General features: G+C 46.2%; 1 protein-coding gene across 6 annotated transcripts; it reads left to right on the top strand.

Moving 5' to 3' along the window:
* The first annotated feature begins 422 nt into the window (after positions 1 to 422).
* LOC130252325 (WW domain-binding protein 11-like) lies at positions 423 to 3,612 on the top strand. Of its 6 annotated transcripts, none has more exons than XM_056489789.1 (3): positions 423 to 927; positions 1,398 to 1,539; positions 3,018 to 3,612. In XM_056489789.1, the coding sequence occupies exons 1-3, from the start codon at positions 757 to 759 to the stop codon at positions 3,026 to 3,028; spliced, it is 324 nt and encodes a 107-aa protein (XP_056345764.1). In that variant the 5' UTR covers positions 423 to 756; the 3' UTR covers positions 3,029 to 3,612. The 6 variants fall into 6 exon arrangements, with proteins under 6 accessions (XP_056345764.1, XP_056345765.1, XP_056345763.1 ...); XM_056489790.1 differs by lacking the exon at positions 3,018 to 3,612 and adding an exon at positions 2,308 to 2,997; XM_056489785.1 differs by lacking the exon at positions 3,018 to 3,612 and adding an exon at positions 2,308 to 2,997 and having other exon boundaries at positions 436 to 927.
* The last annotated feature ends 14,115 nt before the right edge of the window (positions 3,613 to 17,727 follow it).

Genomic DNA, 17,727 nt, shown 5'->3' with positions numbered 1-17,727 from the left:
GCAGCAGCAACAAGTCTGCAGTGATTGACTGATAGTTGACACTGGATCTCGTTCTCTGGCAACTCAGGGTAGTACTTTTGCAATGCAAATAAATGCTGGCGCTTTTTTTTTCCTGCATTTAAAAAAAAAAAAAAAAAAAAAAATCCCTCGCGCTAACTTTCCATACTAGAGAAACATGGGATTTATACCCCTTGGGTCCTTTTATTTCCCCGCACAGCCCTGAGAAAATTGATTATTCGACATAGCTGGACTCGAGAATTACCAGCCACAAAGTTGCTGTATCTCGAGCATAAATTTGTCCTGCTGTTAAAGAAGCTTTTAATACATTAAAGAAAAGGCGGGGGGGGGGGGGGGGGGGGGGTAGAAGAAAGGGGAAATTTTAAAAATCCAGTTTGCAACAAAACTGCTCCTGTTAAAAAAAAAACTGTCCCCTTTGCAGCTCTCTGGGCTCACTTTCTCTCCCTTTAGTGAGGAGATCCTTCATTTAATATTACATTTCTATTTCCAAATCCGCCTTTCAGACATGAAGAGAAACAAAGAGCAGCCCAAATAACCGCAACCCCGTGGAGCGCGGGGGGTGAGAGGTTAGCCCGAGTTTCCTGCGACTTCGTGCTGCAACACGTCGTTGAAGGGAAAGGTCGTGCTCTCGTGTGTTTTGTTTTAAATAATATTGACCCATTCATTCTCAACCTGCTTGTTCGTGAAATTATACAGGATTATAACTTTGCCATCGCCAGACAATTGAAACAAATCAAGATGAATTGCTGCTCGGCCCTCCCATCGGCTCACACCCCGGGCGGGCGAGGAGGGGCTGCCGAGAGGGTGGGCAGCCGCAGGATCCGGCGGGAATATCGAGACACGAAGAAATTCCGCAGGCGCGTAAACTGGCGAGGGGCGCAGGGGACGGCCGGGAGGAAATTCTACGCGGTGAGAGCGAGCTTAATCCTTGAGCGGCTTTTGCGCGCTCGTTGCGCGCCTTTGTGAGGTCGGGAGGAGCGGCCGAGGCAGCCCGGGGGTGGGCGGACACGGCGGAGGGGGTTCCGTCCCCCCCAGAGGTTAGACGGGAAGAGGAGCAGAGAAGAGAGGGAGCGGGGAGAGGTCAGCGCCCTGCGCGTTCCCACGAGGAAAATGCTTCACACGAAATCAGGGCACTCTTCCGTGGGTCCATTTGCAGCATGGGCAGGCCCCAGCCTCCACTTTTCCCCCGCTATTTTTTTATTTTCTTTTAACACCCCTTATTTTTATTTTATTTCTCCTCTTTTTTTTTTCTTCCTCATCACATTTCTATTAGATTTTTTTTTTGTCACTCTTATTTTGTCGTGAGGTTGGGGTTTTAAAAATTATTTTAACATTTTACGCGTCTTTCTGTTTCCTTTTCCTCTGTGTGTTCTTGCCAGGGGGTCGGTGGAGAGAAAGGATCTCGGTGCTTGGGACGGGGGGGGAGGCGGGAGGCCCCCCCTTGCTTGTCCGGCCTCGCTGCCTCCCCGACCCAACGCAGCTCCCCTCGGTTTTTCCACACCGTGTCAACACCTCACCCGGGTGAGTGCCAGGGACTGCCAAAAGTGCCCCCTTCCTCCTCCTTCTTCTCTTCCTCTTCCTCACTGGGCTGCGGGCGAAATGTCTGAGGGTGATGGCTGCGAAGGGCTGGCAGCCCGGGAGCCCCCCTCGAGGATCAGGGGAGCCGGAGAAACGAGAGAGCTTTTCTGCCCAAGCCCTCTCGGCGGGACGGGCTTGAAAATCAGCGAGTGGATCGCTGCGGGTATCGGCACGGTATTTTACACGCTTTTTTCGGCTCTCGTTTCTTCTCGGTGGCTTTGGTTACTTATAGTCCTCTCTTATAAATATTAAAAAAATAAATTTTTTTATATATTTTATATATATCTAAAATGTCCGTATATATATATGTAGAATCTGTGTATGCGTGAAGAAATATGAAATATTTACTAGTATACGCATATACATTCAGAAGAATAATATATAACGATTCCAGCCCGCCCCCCCCAAAAAAAAAAAAAAGAATCAGAGTTTTTCACTCTACTGTGTAATGGCTCAAACGATGAAAAATCAACGTGACCGCTCAAAGAGGACATAAATCACTCCGAGAGTAATCTGAATTTTTTTCTCCCCCTAGCTGAAGCCTTGAGGGTCATCATTTTTCTGCGCCACTTGACCAAAGATATAATGTTTTGATTAGGTCGTAAATCAAAATCTTGGGTCGTGGTGGTTTGTTTTTTTTTTTTTTTTTCCTTTCATTTTTCTTTTTTTTTTTTTTCCGGGGGCTTTCCTTCTCCTTATCGGCGGTGGCAGTGTGAACCTGGAACAATGGAGGCCTCAAAGAGGGGGAGAAAAAGCCACAACGAAATAGGGAATTTGCAAAATATCTATTTGCAGAAGCGGTGGGGAGAGTGGCCAAACAAGGGACTCACACCCCCTCGCACCCCCCTCGCCCCTCGGAAAGGCCGGTTCAGACCGCCTGCTGCGCGATCCCCCGCGCAGGGCGTGCGAGCGGGCAGCGCCGTCTGCCTCCCAATCCACATCCCAATCCACATCCCAATCCACAGTCCCACTGGCAGTCCCCAGCACCCCCCGGCCGGAGCTGCGGCCGCGGTCGCGGAGCGGCTCCGGCCGGGAGCGCGCCCCTTCCAGCCGGGGCTGGAGGGTCCCCGGGCTCCCTCTCCCCGCGCTGCTGCCCCGGGGCCGTGTCCCGGCCCGGCTCCGGTCTTTTGTTTTCGGTCGGTGTCTTCCCGCACTTTGAACCCCGGCGGCGTGCGCGAGTCCCCGGCCGTCAGATCGGAGTGCCTCGCCTCGCAAAGGTCAAAATGACGCTCAGATACGGATGTATCTCCTTTTGATTATTGTCTGTGCTTCCCGTTGTACTCTCCTTGCTTTGTTTTTAGTAAGTGCGCTTTCATCCGCGTGTACTTTCCCAAACCAGCGATTTACCGATCTTTACATACCTGTACAGTTGTTTCTACCTACAAAATAAAATAACCTTTTTTTTTTTTTTTTTCCCTTAGACATTCATTAGCATTTTTGGAATGAAATAACTTCCTTGGGAAAATAGTTGACATCTGAGCCAGGGAAAGCCAAGAATTTGTTGTTGGTGGTTTTTTTTTTTTAATTTTTCTTCAATAAAGCCGCGTTTCGGGGGCATTTTTTTAATTTCAGTAATGCTCCGTTGTAGAGCGGGGGCGACGGCGTTTGCAGGTTTGCAGCCCGCCTTCCCCCGCCGCCAGGGACGGGGTTGCGGGGCGTGCGCGAGTGGTGTGGGGGGGGTCTCACATACCAGCGTAAGACAAGAAGGGAGGACACGGGATCGGCTCACGGCACTGGCGCTAACACGCTTTTTCGGGACATATAATTTACCTTGCTAAATGTCTGCTTTGGTACGCGTATTACACATGTAGGTCTGGATATTAGGCACCCGATAGAGCGTAACAGTCAATAATCCAGAAACTTGGAAGGATTTACACCTTCGGAGCTCCATACAATGCCGGACTAATTGATTGCTAAATCTAAAGTTTTTAAAATGCGAACCTCTTTCGGAATTAATTGCTCCGGCCTCCTGCATTTACGAAGCGAGGAGGAATAAAATAAACTCTAAAGTGCAAATCTTAAGCGGCAAGGGAATTATTTTTTGTTGTTTAAGGTGTCGGGGTTTGTTTGTTTGTTTGTTTGTTTGTTTTAATTTTCGTGTGCTTTGTTTTGTTGGAGGTTTTTAATGAAAAGGAAAAGACAAAACAAAACAAAAAAAAGACATTTGAGGCCGCTTTTCGGGACCTCGGTCCCACTTGTGCCAGGCAGATCCGCGGGACTGGAGCGGGCAGAAAGGAGCCAGTGCTCCGCTCCCTTGCGCAGGGAGCCAGCCCTCTGGCGGTGCTCTGGTCGATCCGTGATTTCGGGGGCGAGAGTGGCTTGTTTGGTCGCTTTCTGCCTCGCGGCTGTGACCTCCCCCCGCCCGCCCCGAAGTGCAGGGGGCAGCGCGGGTCTCTCCTGCCTCCGCGGAGCCAGGCGGGGCAAGGCAAACGCTGCCGCAGCCACAGGGGGATCCGAGCCGAGCCTGCCTTCTCGGAGGGCGGGCTGTGACTGCGCGGGGGCCACCGGCCCGACCCCGGCCCCGCGACCTCTCACGGCCGCCACCAGCCTGTGCCCGGCAGCTCTGGCGGCGCGGCCCGGCGGTGGCAGCGTGCGAGCGGGGCCGTACGGTCTGCAGCCCACGGGAGGGAGGCGGCGTGACCCAGGTGGGGACAGGCACCCTCCCGGGCACCGCTGGCAAGAGCCTGGGTCGGACCCCACGCGGGGAGGGGGCGGCTCGGCAGGCCCTGCGCGGCCGCGACTCCGCAGTGGCACATCTCTGGGAGTTTCGGGCGAGAGGCGCGATTTGCGGGGCTGGAGTCTCCCGTCGGGAGCGGGGTATGGACGTGGCTGATGGCCAGCCCAAATCCAGGAGAAAAGAAAAAAAAATAGGAAAAAAAAAAAAAAAAAAAAGAAGAAGGGGAAAAAAAATAATAAAAAGGAATATAAAAAACCCAAGCTGCCCAGTAGCCCACCCGGGAGCAGGAGGCCGCGAGTGCCTCGCTCCGGCGGTGACGAAGACCTGAGCGCCCTTTGGAGTCAGCCCCTTGCCCGGGCGGCGCGGCACGGCGTTGAGGAAGGAACCGTGTGAGCCCTGTGTGTGTTTGTGTGCAAAGAGTGTGCAAGAGTGTGGAGCCACCCAGCGTGGCTCCGCACCGGGATGCAGCGGGGAAGCGTCTCGGGTTCACTCCCGGGCACGCATGCACACATACCCGTGAATACACACACACACACGCGTATCTATTGCGCACACGTGCGTGTTTCACAGATACACACAGACACATGTGCGCGCACACACGCACGGTGCTGCGCGGGCTGCGCTCCCCAGCCGCCGCCCGCAGATGAGAGGGATGCTCCAGAGGCTTTGCAGGGACTGGCCATGCACGGACCGCGACGGTAAAACACGCCTGACCGCAATGGCGGGGCGTGATCGCCTTTCAGTCCCTCTTGCCGTTTGTCCTTTTTTTTGAGGTTTCTCCCCGCAAATCCAGGGCTGAGGGGCCGTGGCGGGGCCGGGCGCGGAGCGAGGCCGATGGCCGCAGCCCCTTCCCCGGCCGCGGGCTTGCGGCCACCGCTAAGCACGGCCCGCGTTGAACATTAACCGGCTGGAGCGGCCCCGCAGTGTAACAGGCTATGTATAAAAATGAATCATCTCCCAGGTTGTAGTAAAACGTCCTGTAAAGTCCACCTATAAATCCTGGTATGCACTTAGCGCTCTCGGCTTCACGTCTTACCGTTGCTACGCAGGATTTGCCATTCCCTCCTCTCCCCCCTTTTCTCTCCCCCTAAATCTCGCTGGCTGTCTGCGGTCCTAACCCTGGGTCCGCATGCCCTGGGATGCAGTCTCACCTCCCCGTGAGGAGAGCGAATCCCCACCGGGGACCACCGACGGTCGCAACCATCGGGACGCTGGGGCCGCCTCACTCCCTCCAAACTATGGCGAGGAGAAAAAGGAACGGGACAGGCCCGGCCCTTAACCCTCCAGGGCGGCAGGAGCCCCCACCCCCCGGGGCCAACCTAGGTGGGGCGGCTCGCAGCTGTCCCTGCTGCTCCCGCCCTTCGAGGGGTCTGTGTCTCTGTGCCTGTGATAAGGAGAGCTACTCTACATTGCAGCAAGGCTCTATAAAACTCAACAAGGCTCCCCCCCTGCAAATTCGTTATGTGTTTTTCTCTGGATTAAAGGGAAAAGAGGAAGAATATCTAATCTGATTGGAGCGCAGTACTTCATAGCCTCGGCGGGCAGACGTGGGCACGGATAAATGGGCGTGAAGCCATCCATGCAGCCCACAGTTCAAATCTGCAACTGAGATTTATGCAATTGGAAAGGAACCCGAGGAACAAGCCCCCTGACCTGTTGGGTGGGTATGTGTAGAAGCGGCAGCACTCGGGAAAACACGAGGGTGGAGCTGAGCTCATCACTTGATGTGTATATTTAGCGTGGTGGTAGTCCCGCTGCCTCATGGGGGACTACTTCCATGCTGAAAGTTATTCACATGCCTGAGTGATTTGCTGGATTATGGCCATATGTAAAGCAATAAATATAAGTGGCTACTTCTGTGCAAGTAAGAGATCCAGAGGTCTCACAAGTAATTTTCCAGCAGATCCAGACCTCATAGTTTTAAGATAAAAGTGAAGAGAACTCTTTTGTTTCATTCAATTAAAAAAACCAACCCCACCAACAATTTAAGTCACTGGGACAATAAAAGCATAAAGGAGTACAAAGCCTTTCCTTTATGTAAAACCTTGATGGGCACTTTCAAGGCTGCATTATCTGGAGAGGAGCAGGAATCTACAAGCCTGTGCTGATGCAGTTTTCAACCTTCCAAGCCACAAACTCTTGCATCTGCTTTGGTGGATGCAGAACTAAGGAATGAAGGAATTTCTTTCCAGGCTGGGGGACGACATGTCAGTGTGAGTAGGTCCCAGCCCTTTTGGTGCTCCTTTGAAGTCGTCAGAGTCTGAGCTGGCAGTGCTCAGTGCAAGGGCAGTTCCCAAGCAAGCAGAAACTCTCCCTATGAGGTTTGGGTTGATTGAATTCCCATGATTTCTCCAGGGACGGTCATGCGTGCTTCCCACTCCTCAGCTGGGATGGGAAGAGCAGTGGAGACAGAGGTGGCTTTTCTGCCCTCTTTCTTCTATATGCAGAGCCAAAGTCTCTGGCATTTCTCAAATTTATTTTTTTTTTTCATGCAAAACAAACCAGAGTTTGAATAAAATAATAGTATCCAGCTTTTGGCAATACTTCCTATAAATTCATGGCTTTGGCCTGGACTCTCTCATGGCCAGACTGTAAATTTTCACGTTCCAACTCCCTGTGACAAATCTCTAGCCCCAGTCATTGTTATTTCCCTCAGCTTTCACATCCTTCTGGCAAAAACCTCCAACTCTGGCATTCTTTTCCCAAAACAGAAATTCCTACCACAAGGCCCATCACCCTGAGAGCATTTTTTAATAAACATATTTGGAAAATGAAAATAAGATACATAAAATACATGAATGTGAGAAACATCAAATGAAAACTTGGAAGGGGTTTCAAGTAGTATTACAAATAGGAAATAGCTTTCCAGAGATAAAAATACTCCATGTGTTTTGTTAACACCAGCAGGCAGTTGGGCTTTATTCTCATGGTTTATTTGGATGTTAAGGGACACCTTTGTCCTACTTGATGTACTTGTAACTGCTGGTTGAGCCAGGAGGTCAGAGACTTTAGCTTGTAATCAGTGGGTGACCGGCAACATCCCTGACAAATAATGTCGGCGTGACACGATCAGGGCGACAGCCATTCTCACATGTCAACAGCTATAGCTCAGAAAGTAAAGGACTTGGGAAGGGATATTTCATAGCACAGGTCATTTTTTTAGTCATAGACTATGCACCTGAGGTGCTGTTTCAAACTTCACCCCTGATGCAGAACAGAAGCATTGGCTCCTACTGACAGGGGTAGTTTGGTTTTATTTTGGTTTGAGTTTTCTTTTTCACAACAAAAAGAATGTTAGATGTTAATTACCTCTAAGAGTGGTCTCATTGCTCATTAAGTGACAGTTGTAGGTTCTCAGGAACTTAAGCGGTGTTTCCTTTGAATTATCTAGGGCACAGGACATGTTGCATTTTTCTGTCTTCTGAACAACTGGAGCACAGCTCTAACAATTCTTTCCAGGACAATAGAGTACTTAATTCTTGTGATGGCCAGGCACTGCTATTTGAGACCACTCAAATTCCCTCTGGTAGAGCTGGCAGTTCTGGAGACATAAATAACACAGCCTGGGGACCCAAGCAAGCATTGTTTACATGGAAATACTACAGGCCTACACTGGTCAGTGCAGCATTTTCCTCCTTGTGCTGAAAGGAGGAGAACCTGTGACGTGCTTGTCACTCCAAGGGGTCATGTATGCATATACATAAATCCCATCAGCTTCCCATGGCATTTGAACAGGATGAGAATGACTCAACTCATACTGTAAGACAGCAGGAACGGTGCATGTGCCCACAGAACATGCTGAATCAGGACAAGGCTCCAAGGCTGGAGAGGAAGGACTGGGAACAGGTTCCCTTTTTATGGTCTTAGACAGGCTCATTTAATCTTGCATGGCTGGCCAAGGAGAATAACTGGAGATTCTACAGCACCTAGAATAAAAAAATTCCCAACCAGAAAATGCTTAATCTCTGGCCAGAGAAATCAATCAGCTCTTTGGAACCAGGGTATGCCTCATGTTCAGGGAAATAGATGAAACAAAAATGGAGAAAACCCTCTAATGGAACTCTGTGAAGGCTTTTCATGGGGGAAGGAAGAGACTGTGCTCCCCAGGCTATGAAGACCATGCTGACCCTGTGTGGAGGTTGCAGGCATGAGCAGACACCATGCAGATGCATGTTAAAAACACATTACATTAGAAGTCACAGAGCGGTTCCCTTACCACTCTCTTCTGTCTGGACAAGTGAAGCCAAAGAATGAATAAGACGATGAAACAGCCTGAGAAGAAGAAAACAGAACTTATTTCTGGTTCCTGTGCAGTAACTGTAACAAGAAGAAACCTCAATTGAATACTATGCCACTGAAACCAATGAGCTGTCATTAAGAAAAATCCGTATACTCTCTAGATCAGCTCAGGGGAGGTATGTTACAAGAGTGATAATTCTGAATCTAATTCTTTGGTGATGTAATCCAAGCAATTTTGTATTACTGACTTATTTTAATGGCACATTTTCACTTTCTTAAAAGAAATCTAATTTAAGTAAGCCCGCAGAGAGAAAATGGGACAGCTAAAATGGTAAATTTGATTTTATAAAGGTAATGAAGATACTCAAAATTTATTCTTTGTTATTCTTATGGCCTCTGACAAATTTCACTGCAAAATTTAGTTTACATGTATATACCAGGAGAGCGTGTGGAGTGTTGTGGGCAGAATGGCCATCCTGATTACCCCACAGGATTAGAAATGTCAGGCTGTTACAAAGGAGAAAGCAAAGCTTAGAACAGGCCTCAAGAAACAACGCTCCAGTCCTGTCCTGCTATTTTTTCCAGCCACAGGGTGTTTTAGAAGGTACCTGCTTGAGGGTTTGTTCTCAGTGCACTGAGGTCTCCCAGAGGTACAAAGAAAAGACTCTCACTGTCCATTAGGAGATACGTGATCTGAGGCTAGAAATATGGACTTCACCCAAATGTGCAAAAAGTATAAAATCACAAAAAGCAGTTCGTGTTATCTTGGCAAGAAATCCAAGACGTATCCGACACTCATCTACATATAATGCTACAGCCCCACACTGCTGAACTCCTAAAGGTGTGACATTAGATATGCAACCCTGGCTCTGTGGCCTCTGTGATTAAACCCCTGCCGTGCAATCTGGCGTAGTAACTGGTCTTGGACACACAGTACCCCAAGGGGCTCTTGATGTTTTACACAGCAGCCAAGAATCTGCGACATTTGCTGTTGACTGGGAGCACAGAATTAACCCCCCTTTCTGCTGATTCACACTCTCCCATATTCTGCTGTAAAGTGTTTATGGATGGGATGTCTCCTTCTTCTGGAAAAGAACTCTTCTTACCAATTCCCTCTGTGAGCAAACATTAAAATCCCAAGGAAGCTGGTGGCTGAGTTAGATTTGAGCCCCCAGCACCAGCAGGGTGAGACAATTGCTGGATACTATGGGAATGCAGAATGACCCTACCTTTTGATTTAGCAAAGAGGGTCAGACAGATCCTGTCTCCTGGACCCTTCTACACAGATGGCCCATGGCCATGGTGCTACTGGCCCATCCTAAAATTTGCCAGGTTCTGAAGCTGAGCCTAGCTAACTAGGTTGCAAATGGGTTGTACATATGCTGAACCCAGTGAAATGCAGGACAACAGCACTGTTTCAAGAACATGAACAAGATCAAGTCACTAAGATGGTATTTAAACTGAAGGATCTGGGATGCTTCAAGACCCTCAGATTCAAGTGCATATCCTGGTCATCTAGACTGGTATAATGCTTTAAGCAGTCCATGTTGAATAAGCTTATGGATTCAACTACAGGAATAAAATTAGGGAATTAGGGATTTACAGTGTATTCTCATCAGGTTCTTGGTATGTGCCAAAGGAGATGGGCACCCAGAAGGTCCTGTATAGTTCATATGCCATACAGAGGTTCTTTTTCAGCTGCTCGTTGAGCAATAATTGCCTAACTGGAGCAACAATTGCTTCCCATATGGTGTTAAGATAGAAGTGCATTGGTGTTTGTGAAATGCTCAGTTAGCTTAGTAAGGAAGAGCATTTCAGCATATGGATAACAAATTAATTCCCTAATTTCTATGTAGAAATGGGTATTTCCTATGCCTACACACTTTATTTTTTGTGGGTTTTTTTCCCATAATTATTTTCAGTTCTAGTTTTTGTTCTTGTTGTTATTGTTATTGTTTTTTAATGCATGAGATTAATGTTACAACTCCATACTTTTTATTCTGGTGAAAAACATAATCTTCATAAAATTGTCTGGAAACAAAGTGGCTTGTCTGCCTATAAACTGGAAATTGGCTACCTTCACTAAGGAAGCACAAAAGGTTTCAATCAAAAAGACAGGCATAGCTACAGGAAAAACTGACTCAGAATGAAGCAGACACCTCACTACAATATAATTAAGGAAAGACTGTAATGGGCTGTGACAGATTTATAATAATTAGTACAGCTAGCTCATTATCTGAGACAAGGCATCTACAGCATATAGCATGTCTCTCTGTGAAATTGTAGACAAGTGTGAGCTGATTACATTACATGTAAGTAGTGGGGTGAAGCAGGACATTTGGTCCAAATACATGTAAATAGAGTACCTAATAGTTTAGGTACTATGCCATGAGTGATGTATATTCTCTGCTTTGTCAAATTAAATTGACCAAGTCAGACCTTTTCATTTGGTCTTCCCAAGGAAAAGTGCAAAGCATTTTAGGGGCTCATCTCCAGAAAAAGTGCCACAGTGGTAGAAATGCCAACTTTTCATTTTCTCTGTGGGTGGTCTGCTGCAAAATTCCCAAAAGGCAAAGGATCTAGAGCTAGACAGGGCCTCCCTTAAGCTAAAGCGTTTAAGAGATTTTTAATGTGTAATTTAGGTTGTTTGCTGAGAAGCAGAGACTCTGATTTAACTATTTGCAGCTTATGATTTTTCCATTAGAAAATCTTACAGAACCATCAGCACATTCCATATTTGACTGACCACAAAATCACAATTTTTTCCCTCAAAGCAGTGGTCTTTGTTCTTCTCCTTTCTCATTAGGCTTGTGCTTATTTGGAAATTGTCAGAGAAGACACTCAACTGCTGTCATTCACACTAAGCAATATGAGCCTCTAAAAATATTGCCACTAGCCTCTTTTGGGGCAATTTGCAAAACAAGGATGTCATCTGGAAGTCTGGGCAGACTGACATCCCTGCTTAATATTTAACACAATTCCCTCAAACACCCAAATGTTTCACTCACTCCTTTCTGTGCAGAGCCCTTTCTCTAACAGCCTGTAAGATCAAACTGAAAAGAAGGCAGGGAGCAGTCAACATTCTTGCACATATAAACTTCCGAGTCATCCTAAAGATGTTGGAACTGCATTGTAATAGGCAGATACATCTAATTGTCTCCCTTATTTAAGTATTATATTTTTTTGTAGGAAATATATAACTTTTGTTTGACAGTGCAACAGGGTGGTCCTCTTTAAGTAGCCAAAAGGACCTGGAGCCAGTTTTCCCTCCTGCTCACCCCAGTAAGCTCTTTTTAAGGAAGTAGATGTGTGAAGGAACAGCAGACAAGATAGAGACTAGAGCCAGATGTTCCTCTGAGAGCCGCCTCCTGACTGGGATACAAATCCAGCTGTTTACTGACTCAGGGGGATTCCAGGCAGAAAGCTCTAGGATTTGTCGTGTGTGTGCAAGAGGCTTCACTCCCCTATGCTTACTCTCCCCAGCCTGCAGATGGAGGTGCAAAGTGGCTGCTTGGCTGGGAAAAGGATGCTGTGAGGATGATGAGCGTGTGCCCTACAAGCCTTTTGGGAGAAAGCCTCAGCTTCCCAAATTGTGCAGATGAGTTAGGCAGGCACATTTCTCCTCACACCCATGTTAAAAAATCCTGTTCTCTGAAATGAACTGCTGCCTTAGATAGTCTGAGCATTTGTCTAATTTATGGGAAGAATGCTGAGGAAACTGCTCTACTGTGGATGTGCTGCAAGCTGACAACTTGCACCTAGCTTGCAAAATATGTTAGATATTTCTGGACAAATTTACAAACAACTCCTAGTTAGGATAATAAACTGCTTTGCTAAAGTCAACATAGGCTGTAGCACATAATATATCACCACCAAAAAATACCTTCCCTCCAAAAATTATGGTTCAGTCCCAGAAAACCTCTCTACTCCAAATAGGGCTTAATGTCATTGATTCTGGGGGAAGACAGAGCTTTCCCACACTACTGGTCTATAGGTCAAAGACCCTAACCAAAAGTCTAGTGGGATGTGACTCCACAGGCTGCTTGCTTGCTTATTATCTAGGGATAATAAGCCATGAAAAATGAAGAAACGTCCATTTAGGTTTTTTTAAAATTTTATACATTTTTCAGTGTTCAAGAACAGGTAACACATGCAAACACATGCAAATTAAGATACGAGAGCCTCTTGCTTACAAATTCTGGAGATGTGCACAGTAGCCCAGGACACTGAAACAGGCCTCTGCACTCTGTACCTGCTCTTATTCATGGTGTGTCTCACTATGAGACAGTGCCAGTGACAATTATCCACAGTGGAAAAACTAGGGCAGGCTGTGGCTTTTTGCTGCTGAGCAGTCATGTCATTCAACTGCCTCTAAATCACCTCCTCAGGCACAGAGGTCTTGATGGGCTGTGAACCATCTCGGTTACTTGTCTGCTGCTCCACACTGTGTGTGCAGGTTAAAGGGACTGTGCAGACTTTGGTCTGTGAGGCTCAGCACGGCTGTGTTGCCTGTGAGCCTTGCAGCTGGCCATCACTGGAGGTACCCAGCCCCTGGGACAATACACACTGCCAGCCCAGAGCTGTCAGCACGGGTGGCTGAGGTCCAGCACTGCAGCCAGAGCCTTGGCAGCTCTGCAAGCTCACTTTCACTCACAGCCAGGATTAGGAGCACCTCTCATCCTCCTTGATAAAACCCAGCATGGGAGTGGATTTGACCTGTTCCTAAGCTAAGTGCAGCTCAGCAGCCACAGCTTGGCCAGCTTTGCTGCACACTGCTACATCCCACATCTTCATGGTTTTGAGGCTTGCCTCCAAAAACTTTGACTGCAAAGTGGCAGCATTAGTTGCTACAGCTTCTAAATATGGAGAGCAGGAGAAGTGAAGTAGTGGAGAAGGAAGGATCACTGTTTCTTCAAATGTACTAACATTCCCTCTGGAAAAATAGCTTATTAGTATTTTACACCAGTGCTTTTAATTGGTAGTTACTTGCTGGCTTTGCAATAAAATAATCCCAAGGAAGACGGGTTCACATTCAGCTAAGCACTGCTAGCTAGCACAAGGTGAGAAATTCCCTGCTCAGAAAAGCTGCCATTTAAATAGATAAGGCAAATTGTAGGAGGAGAAGCAGAGCTAGAGGAAAGTGAAAAGACTTGCTCAAGGTCACATGGCAGATCAGTGGCAGATCAACAAAACAGTCTGGTTGTCTGAAGTGCCAGTCTACTGCCTTGGGAAATCTTTAGAAAGAGGTCTCTAATAGCTGTAGCTATCCTCATGCCTGTAGTGCCCCTCTGCAGGTGATATAACTCAAATTCTGACATCCCAGTATTAAGAATTCCATACTTCACCCACTTAAAGCATGATCCCCTAATGTGGCTAACTTGAAAGTTAAATGGTTTGTTATATCAGTCATTTATTTTTGAAAATTAAATTTTGTGAAGTGTAGGTGAACTGAAGTCTATTTTTTTTCTATGCTGAGAGGAATATGCTGGTGACCATAATCTTGGCTAAAATATAGGATAAGGAACTCTTTGTCCTTCTCCCCTCCTCATGTGCTATTTTGAGTTGGCATGTGTTTACAGAGATAACATTTGATGTCATAGTTGCCACATTTGACAGAGAAAAGCCTGAGAGAACCATTAACTATAGGACAAGTCAGCAATCTAAGGTATCTTTGTCCTCTGCTAAATGATTAGCTCAAAGCAATGCTCCATCTGAAGTTTCCAGCCCAAGAAAATCCCACAAACAAACATTCTAATAGCTATTATAAAATAAAGAATCCTTTATATGTAACAGAATTTTACAACTGTGCAAAATCAACCCATCTTTATTGCCCACTAGAAAAAAATACTTATTTGTATTCATTTCTAAACGCATTACAGCAATGTTAACTAAAGATTTGAAAGCATCAGTGAAAGAGAGAATAGAAACTAAAGACAAATAGGAGCCAGGATGCCAGATGTCTGTTTCTGTTCTACCACTTGGTTGCTTTGTAACCCTGGGTATGTTGCTTAAGCTCCCCACCTCAATCCATCTATATGCAAAAGGCAACAATGATTTCTCATTCACAGAAAAATTCTACTTCTTTTGGAATAGATCCAGACCTTTGATCCTTCCAGGAATCGGCTTGTGAAGATTCTGGGAGAAGTTTTTTTCCTCAATGAGCAATGAACAGGACCATGTTCAGTAGACTAGATACTGCACCAAAAAGAAGTGCTGCATGGAAGCTGCATTCCTAGAGTACTGCTGGTTGTAGCTGTTTTGAAGACCCTTGAGGGGGAGGATGTTGCTGGTCCATCATGAAGACCCAGACTGAACTTTATTCTCTTAGATGCCTTCAAGCCATCAGAGCAGACACTGATATTTTTGCCTGCAACTCAGTTGGCTTCTTGCAGCTGTAGCAAGGGAAAGATGGGAATAGGATAGGGACAGCTTAATTTGCCTGTGTAGGGGAGAGGAAGACAGCATACAGGAGGTTCTTTGGATAACAGGATCTCAGCAGCTGGGGGAAGATCCCATTATGAATCATATTTAAATTCATTGCTAATGCATTAAGAAAAGTGTAATAATTTTTAACACACTATTTGTGAAATATGTTTCTTGAAGAAGTGCTTTAGCAAAAGGTGTGACACAGATGCCTGTATTAGTAATTGCTGTAATTGGGAAATACAGCACTACATTGTGTCCATTAGAATGCAAAGTTGCTCTGTAAATTACTATTTTAGGCACTTAAAATTTTTCCATACTTTCCTTCATATGAAAAACATCCATGATGGTTGTCTAACCTTGGTTACTGATTTATATATCTTTTGATTAAAGATTCAACACAAATAGCTCATCCAGTGTTTCCAGAGATAATGAAATTAATCCCTCATTTGGCTCATTTTCCAAAGAGAGAAAAACACTCTCATCCTGCTGCAAAGCAGTGGCTTGTATGTGCTTAGGGGCAGGGATGTTAATTTGCTGAAAAGGTTATGCTGGTGTGAGGAATACGCCCTTTCCTAAATATTATCAGCCAAATTTCTGAAATTCTAGTTTGGATGTCATCTAGAAAGACTTTGTAGAGCTGGGCAGCTAAATTGTCTCAAGCTTATGCGCCTGCAGCTTGCATCCAAACTGTGGCTGCTGCAGGAAACATGCACCAATGTGTTACAAAGCCAAGCTGCTGCAGTATGCCCCAGCCAGCTCCCTGCACTGATGGTAAGACAGGGCTGCTGCTTGCTTCACTCCTTGGAACCACCCAGGCATCTGTCAAACAGACCCGCAGGCTGTCCTTCTGAACCCCAGCTATCCAGCCCAGGCTCCACTGGGATGGGCAGGCTTTTCCTTGGCCAGCTTGGAAGATCTTAAAGAGCGTTTGTGGTCAAGTGACAGCTGGAATCACCACTTTTTTAAAGCAGAACTTGACAAAAGAATTCATTTATCCAGGCCAGGCTGAAATTTAGGAAGGACTGAGCGCTTTCTCTGTAGAGATGGTGGGGAATTAAACAATGTTTGAATCAGAACACTCACAGCCCGAGACCGTGACAGCCCAAGACAGAACAGATAAGGGCACTGGGCCATTAGGAAGAACTAATGTGATGGATCATATCCACTCTGCAGTTTGTAAGTGTGAGTAGTGGGCAATGGGCATGGATAAGGAAGGTAACAACAGTGATTTTGTTTAGAAGAGATTTTCCATCACCATGGTGAAGAACATGCTGGGGGAAGAGCTCAGCCTGAGTGTGCCCTGTTGCCTATTTCATCTCTGCCACAGACATACAAAGCCAGGCTGCTGTTTCCACCCAGGAAGGGCTCAGGGCTGAGGTGGCAGCAGCTGTGGCTGGAGAGGAAGCAGACTGTCACTATGAGTTGGTCTGGGAATGACATTATTCCATCCCCAATATTTTGCACACAGGAACCCAGTTCCAGCCCACACCATTCTTTCTTCCCTCTGGAAGACAGCCCCCTCTGTCTTTCTCTACTTATCCCAGGAGAAGAAAATGGTTTTTCTGAGAAGCCTCAAGCTGAACATTTACCCATGGGTCGGAACATGGGGCCAAAGAGCAGCACTGGTGTGCAGCCTTCAGTTCGAGGGCGGTGCATACGTATTTTAGGACTGAACAACTCTTTAGACTCATACTGTGCACACACATGTCCCAGTGATGTCCCTAGCCCATGTCACATCAGGACCTTGTTGTGCAATACGTCCCATGCCTGGCATGGAGCTACAATAGGCCCTGGGATGGAGACTTGAGGCACACAGTAGCTCTGTCAGCAGCCAGCATTGACTGTTAGTAGCTTATATCTCTATACATGAACAGTGTTATACCTGTGCATGGAGATTGTTTTGATGGCTAGAGAGGGGAGCTGTGGGGAGCTGGAGTTTGAGGATGTTTGCAATCAGTGCCCCTCAGTTATTCATACAGAAGAGGAGGCTATCAAATGTGTTGACCCGAAGGTAACACCAAACTACACAACTTTCTTCCAAATCCTTCTTCAAGCCCTATTTTATCCAGTGAAAATAATTGCTAGACAAGTTACTTGTGAATAATGCCAGTGGAATTTGTACCGTGTAATGGTGAGTACCTGAAGTACACAATATAACCTCTCTTGTATTCCAATTTTGTGGAAAATTCTTGACTTTACACTCTCTGTGCTTACTTCACCATGATAAAACCAAAGACAATACTCTTCCTTCTTTGTCTTGCCTGGGGAAATTTTTATTTGTCCTCTAAGCTCAGGAAAATAGAGAAAAGAACAAAAGAAAATGAAGAAAAATCAAAAAGAGCAAACAGAATTAGTTGTTTCTTTTTTTTCTTGAAAATTTTGAACATTTTAAAACCCAAACATTTTTCATAGGGGGGAAAAAAAAGTTAATATCTGTTATTTATAGATTTTAATTTTAATGTGATTTTTTTTTTACTGGCTTCCAGTCAGATGACAAAAACACAAATTTGACACAAGAATTACATGTTGTACCAGTAAGTGCTAGAGTCCCTGAAAGAGTATAGCAGCGATTACCTTTTGTCTACAGATTTGGCAAGGGAGGTATGATTGGAAGAGGGATAAAAGGAACAGAGGTAGCCAGCTTCAGAACAAAGAGGACGGTGATTAATAGAATACAACTCTCTTTATCTTCCCTGTTTCAAGATACCAAAAATATTCAGGTGAGTAACAAAAATGGCAAGCATGGTTACATCCCTGATGAGAGCCTCAGTCAAATGAAACAAACTCCC

Source organism: Oenanthe melanoleuca, chromosome 4, assembly GCF_029582105.1.
Source record: "Oenanthe melanoleuca isolate GR-GAL-2019-014 chromosome 4, OMel1.0, whole genome shotgun sequence".
NCBI classification, from domain to species: Eukaryota; Metazoa; Chordata; class Aves; order Passeriformes; family Muscicapidae; genus Oenanthe; species Oenanthe melanoleuca.
This window is presented reverse-complemented; position numbering and strand designations above follow the sequence as displayed.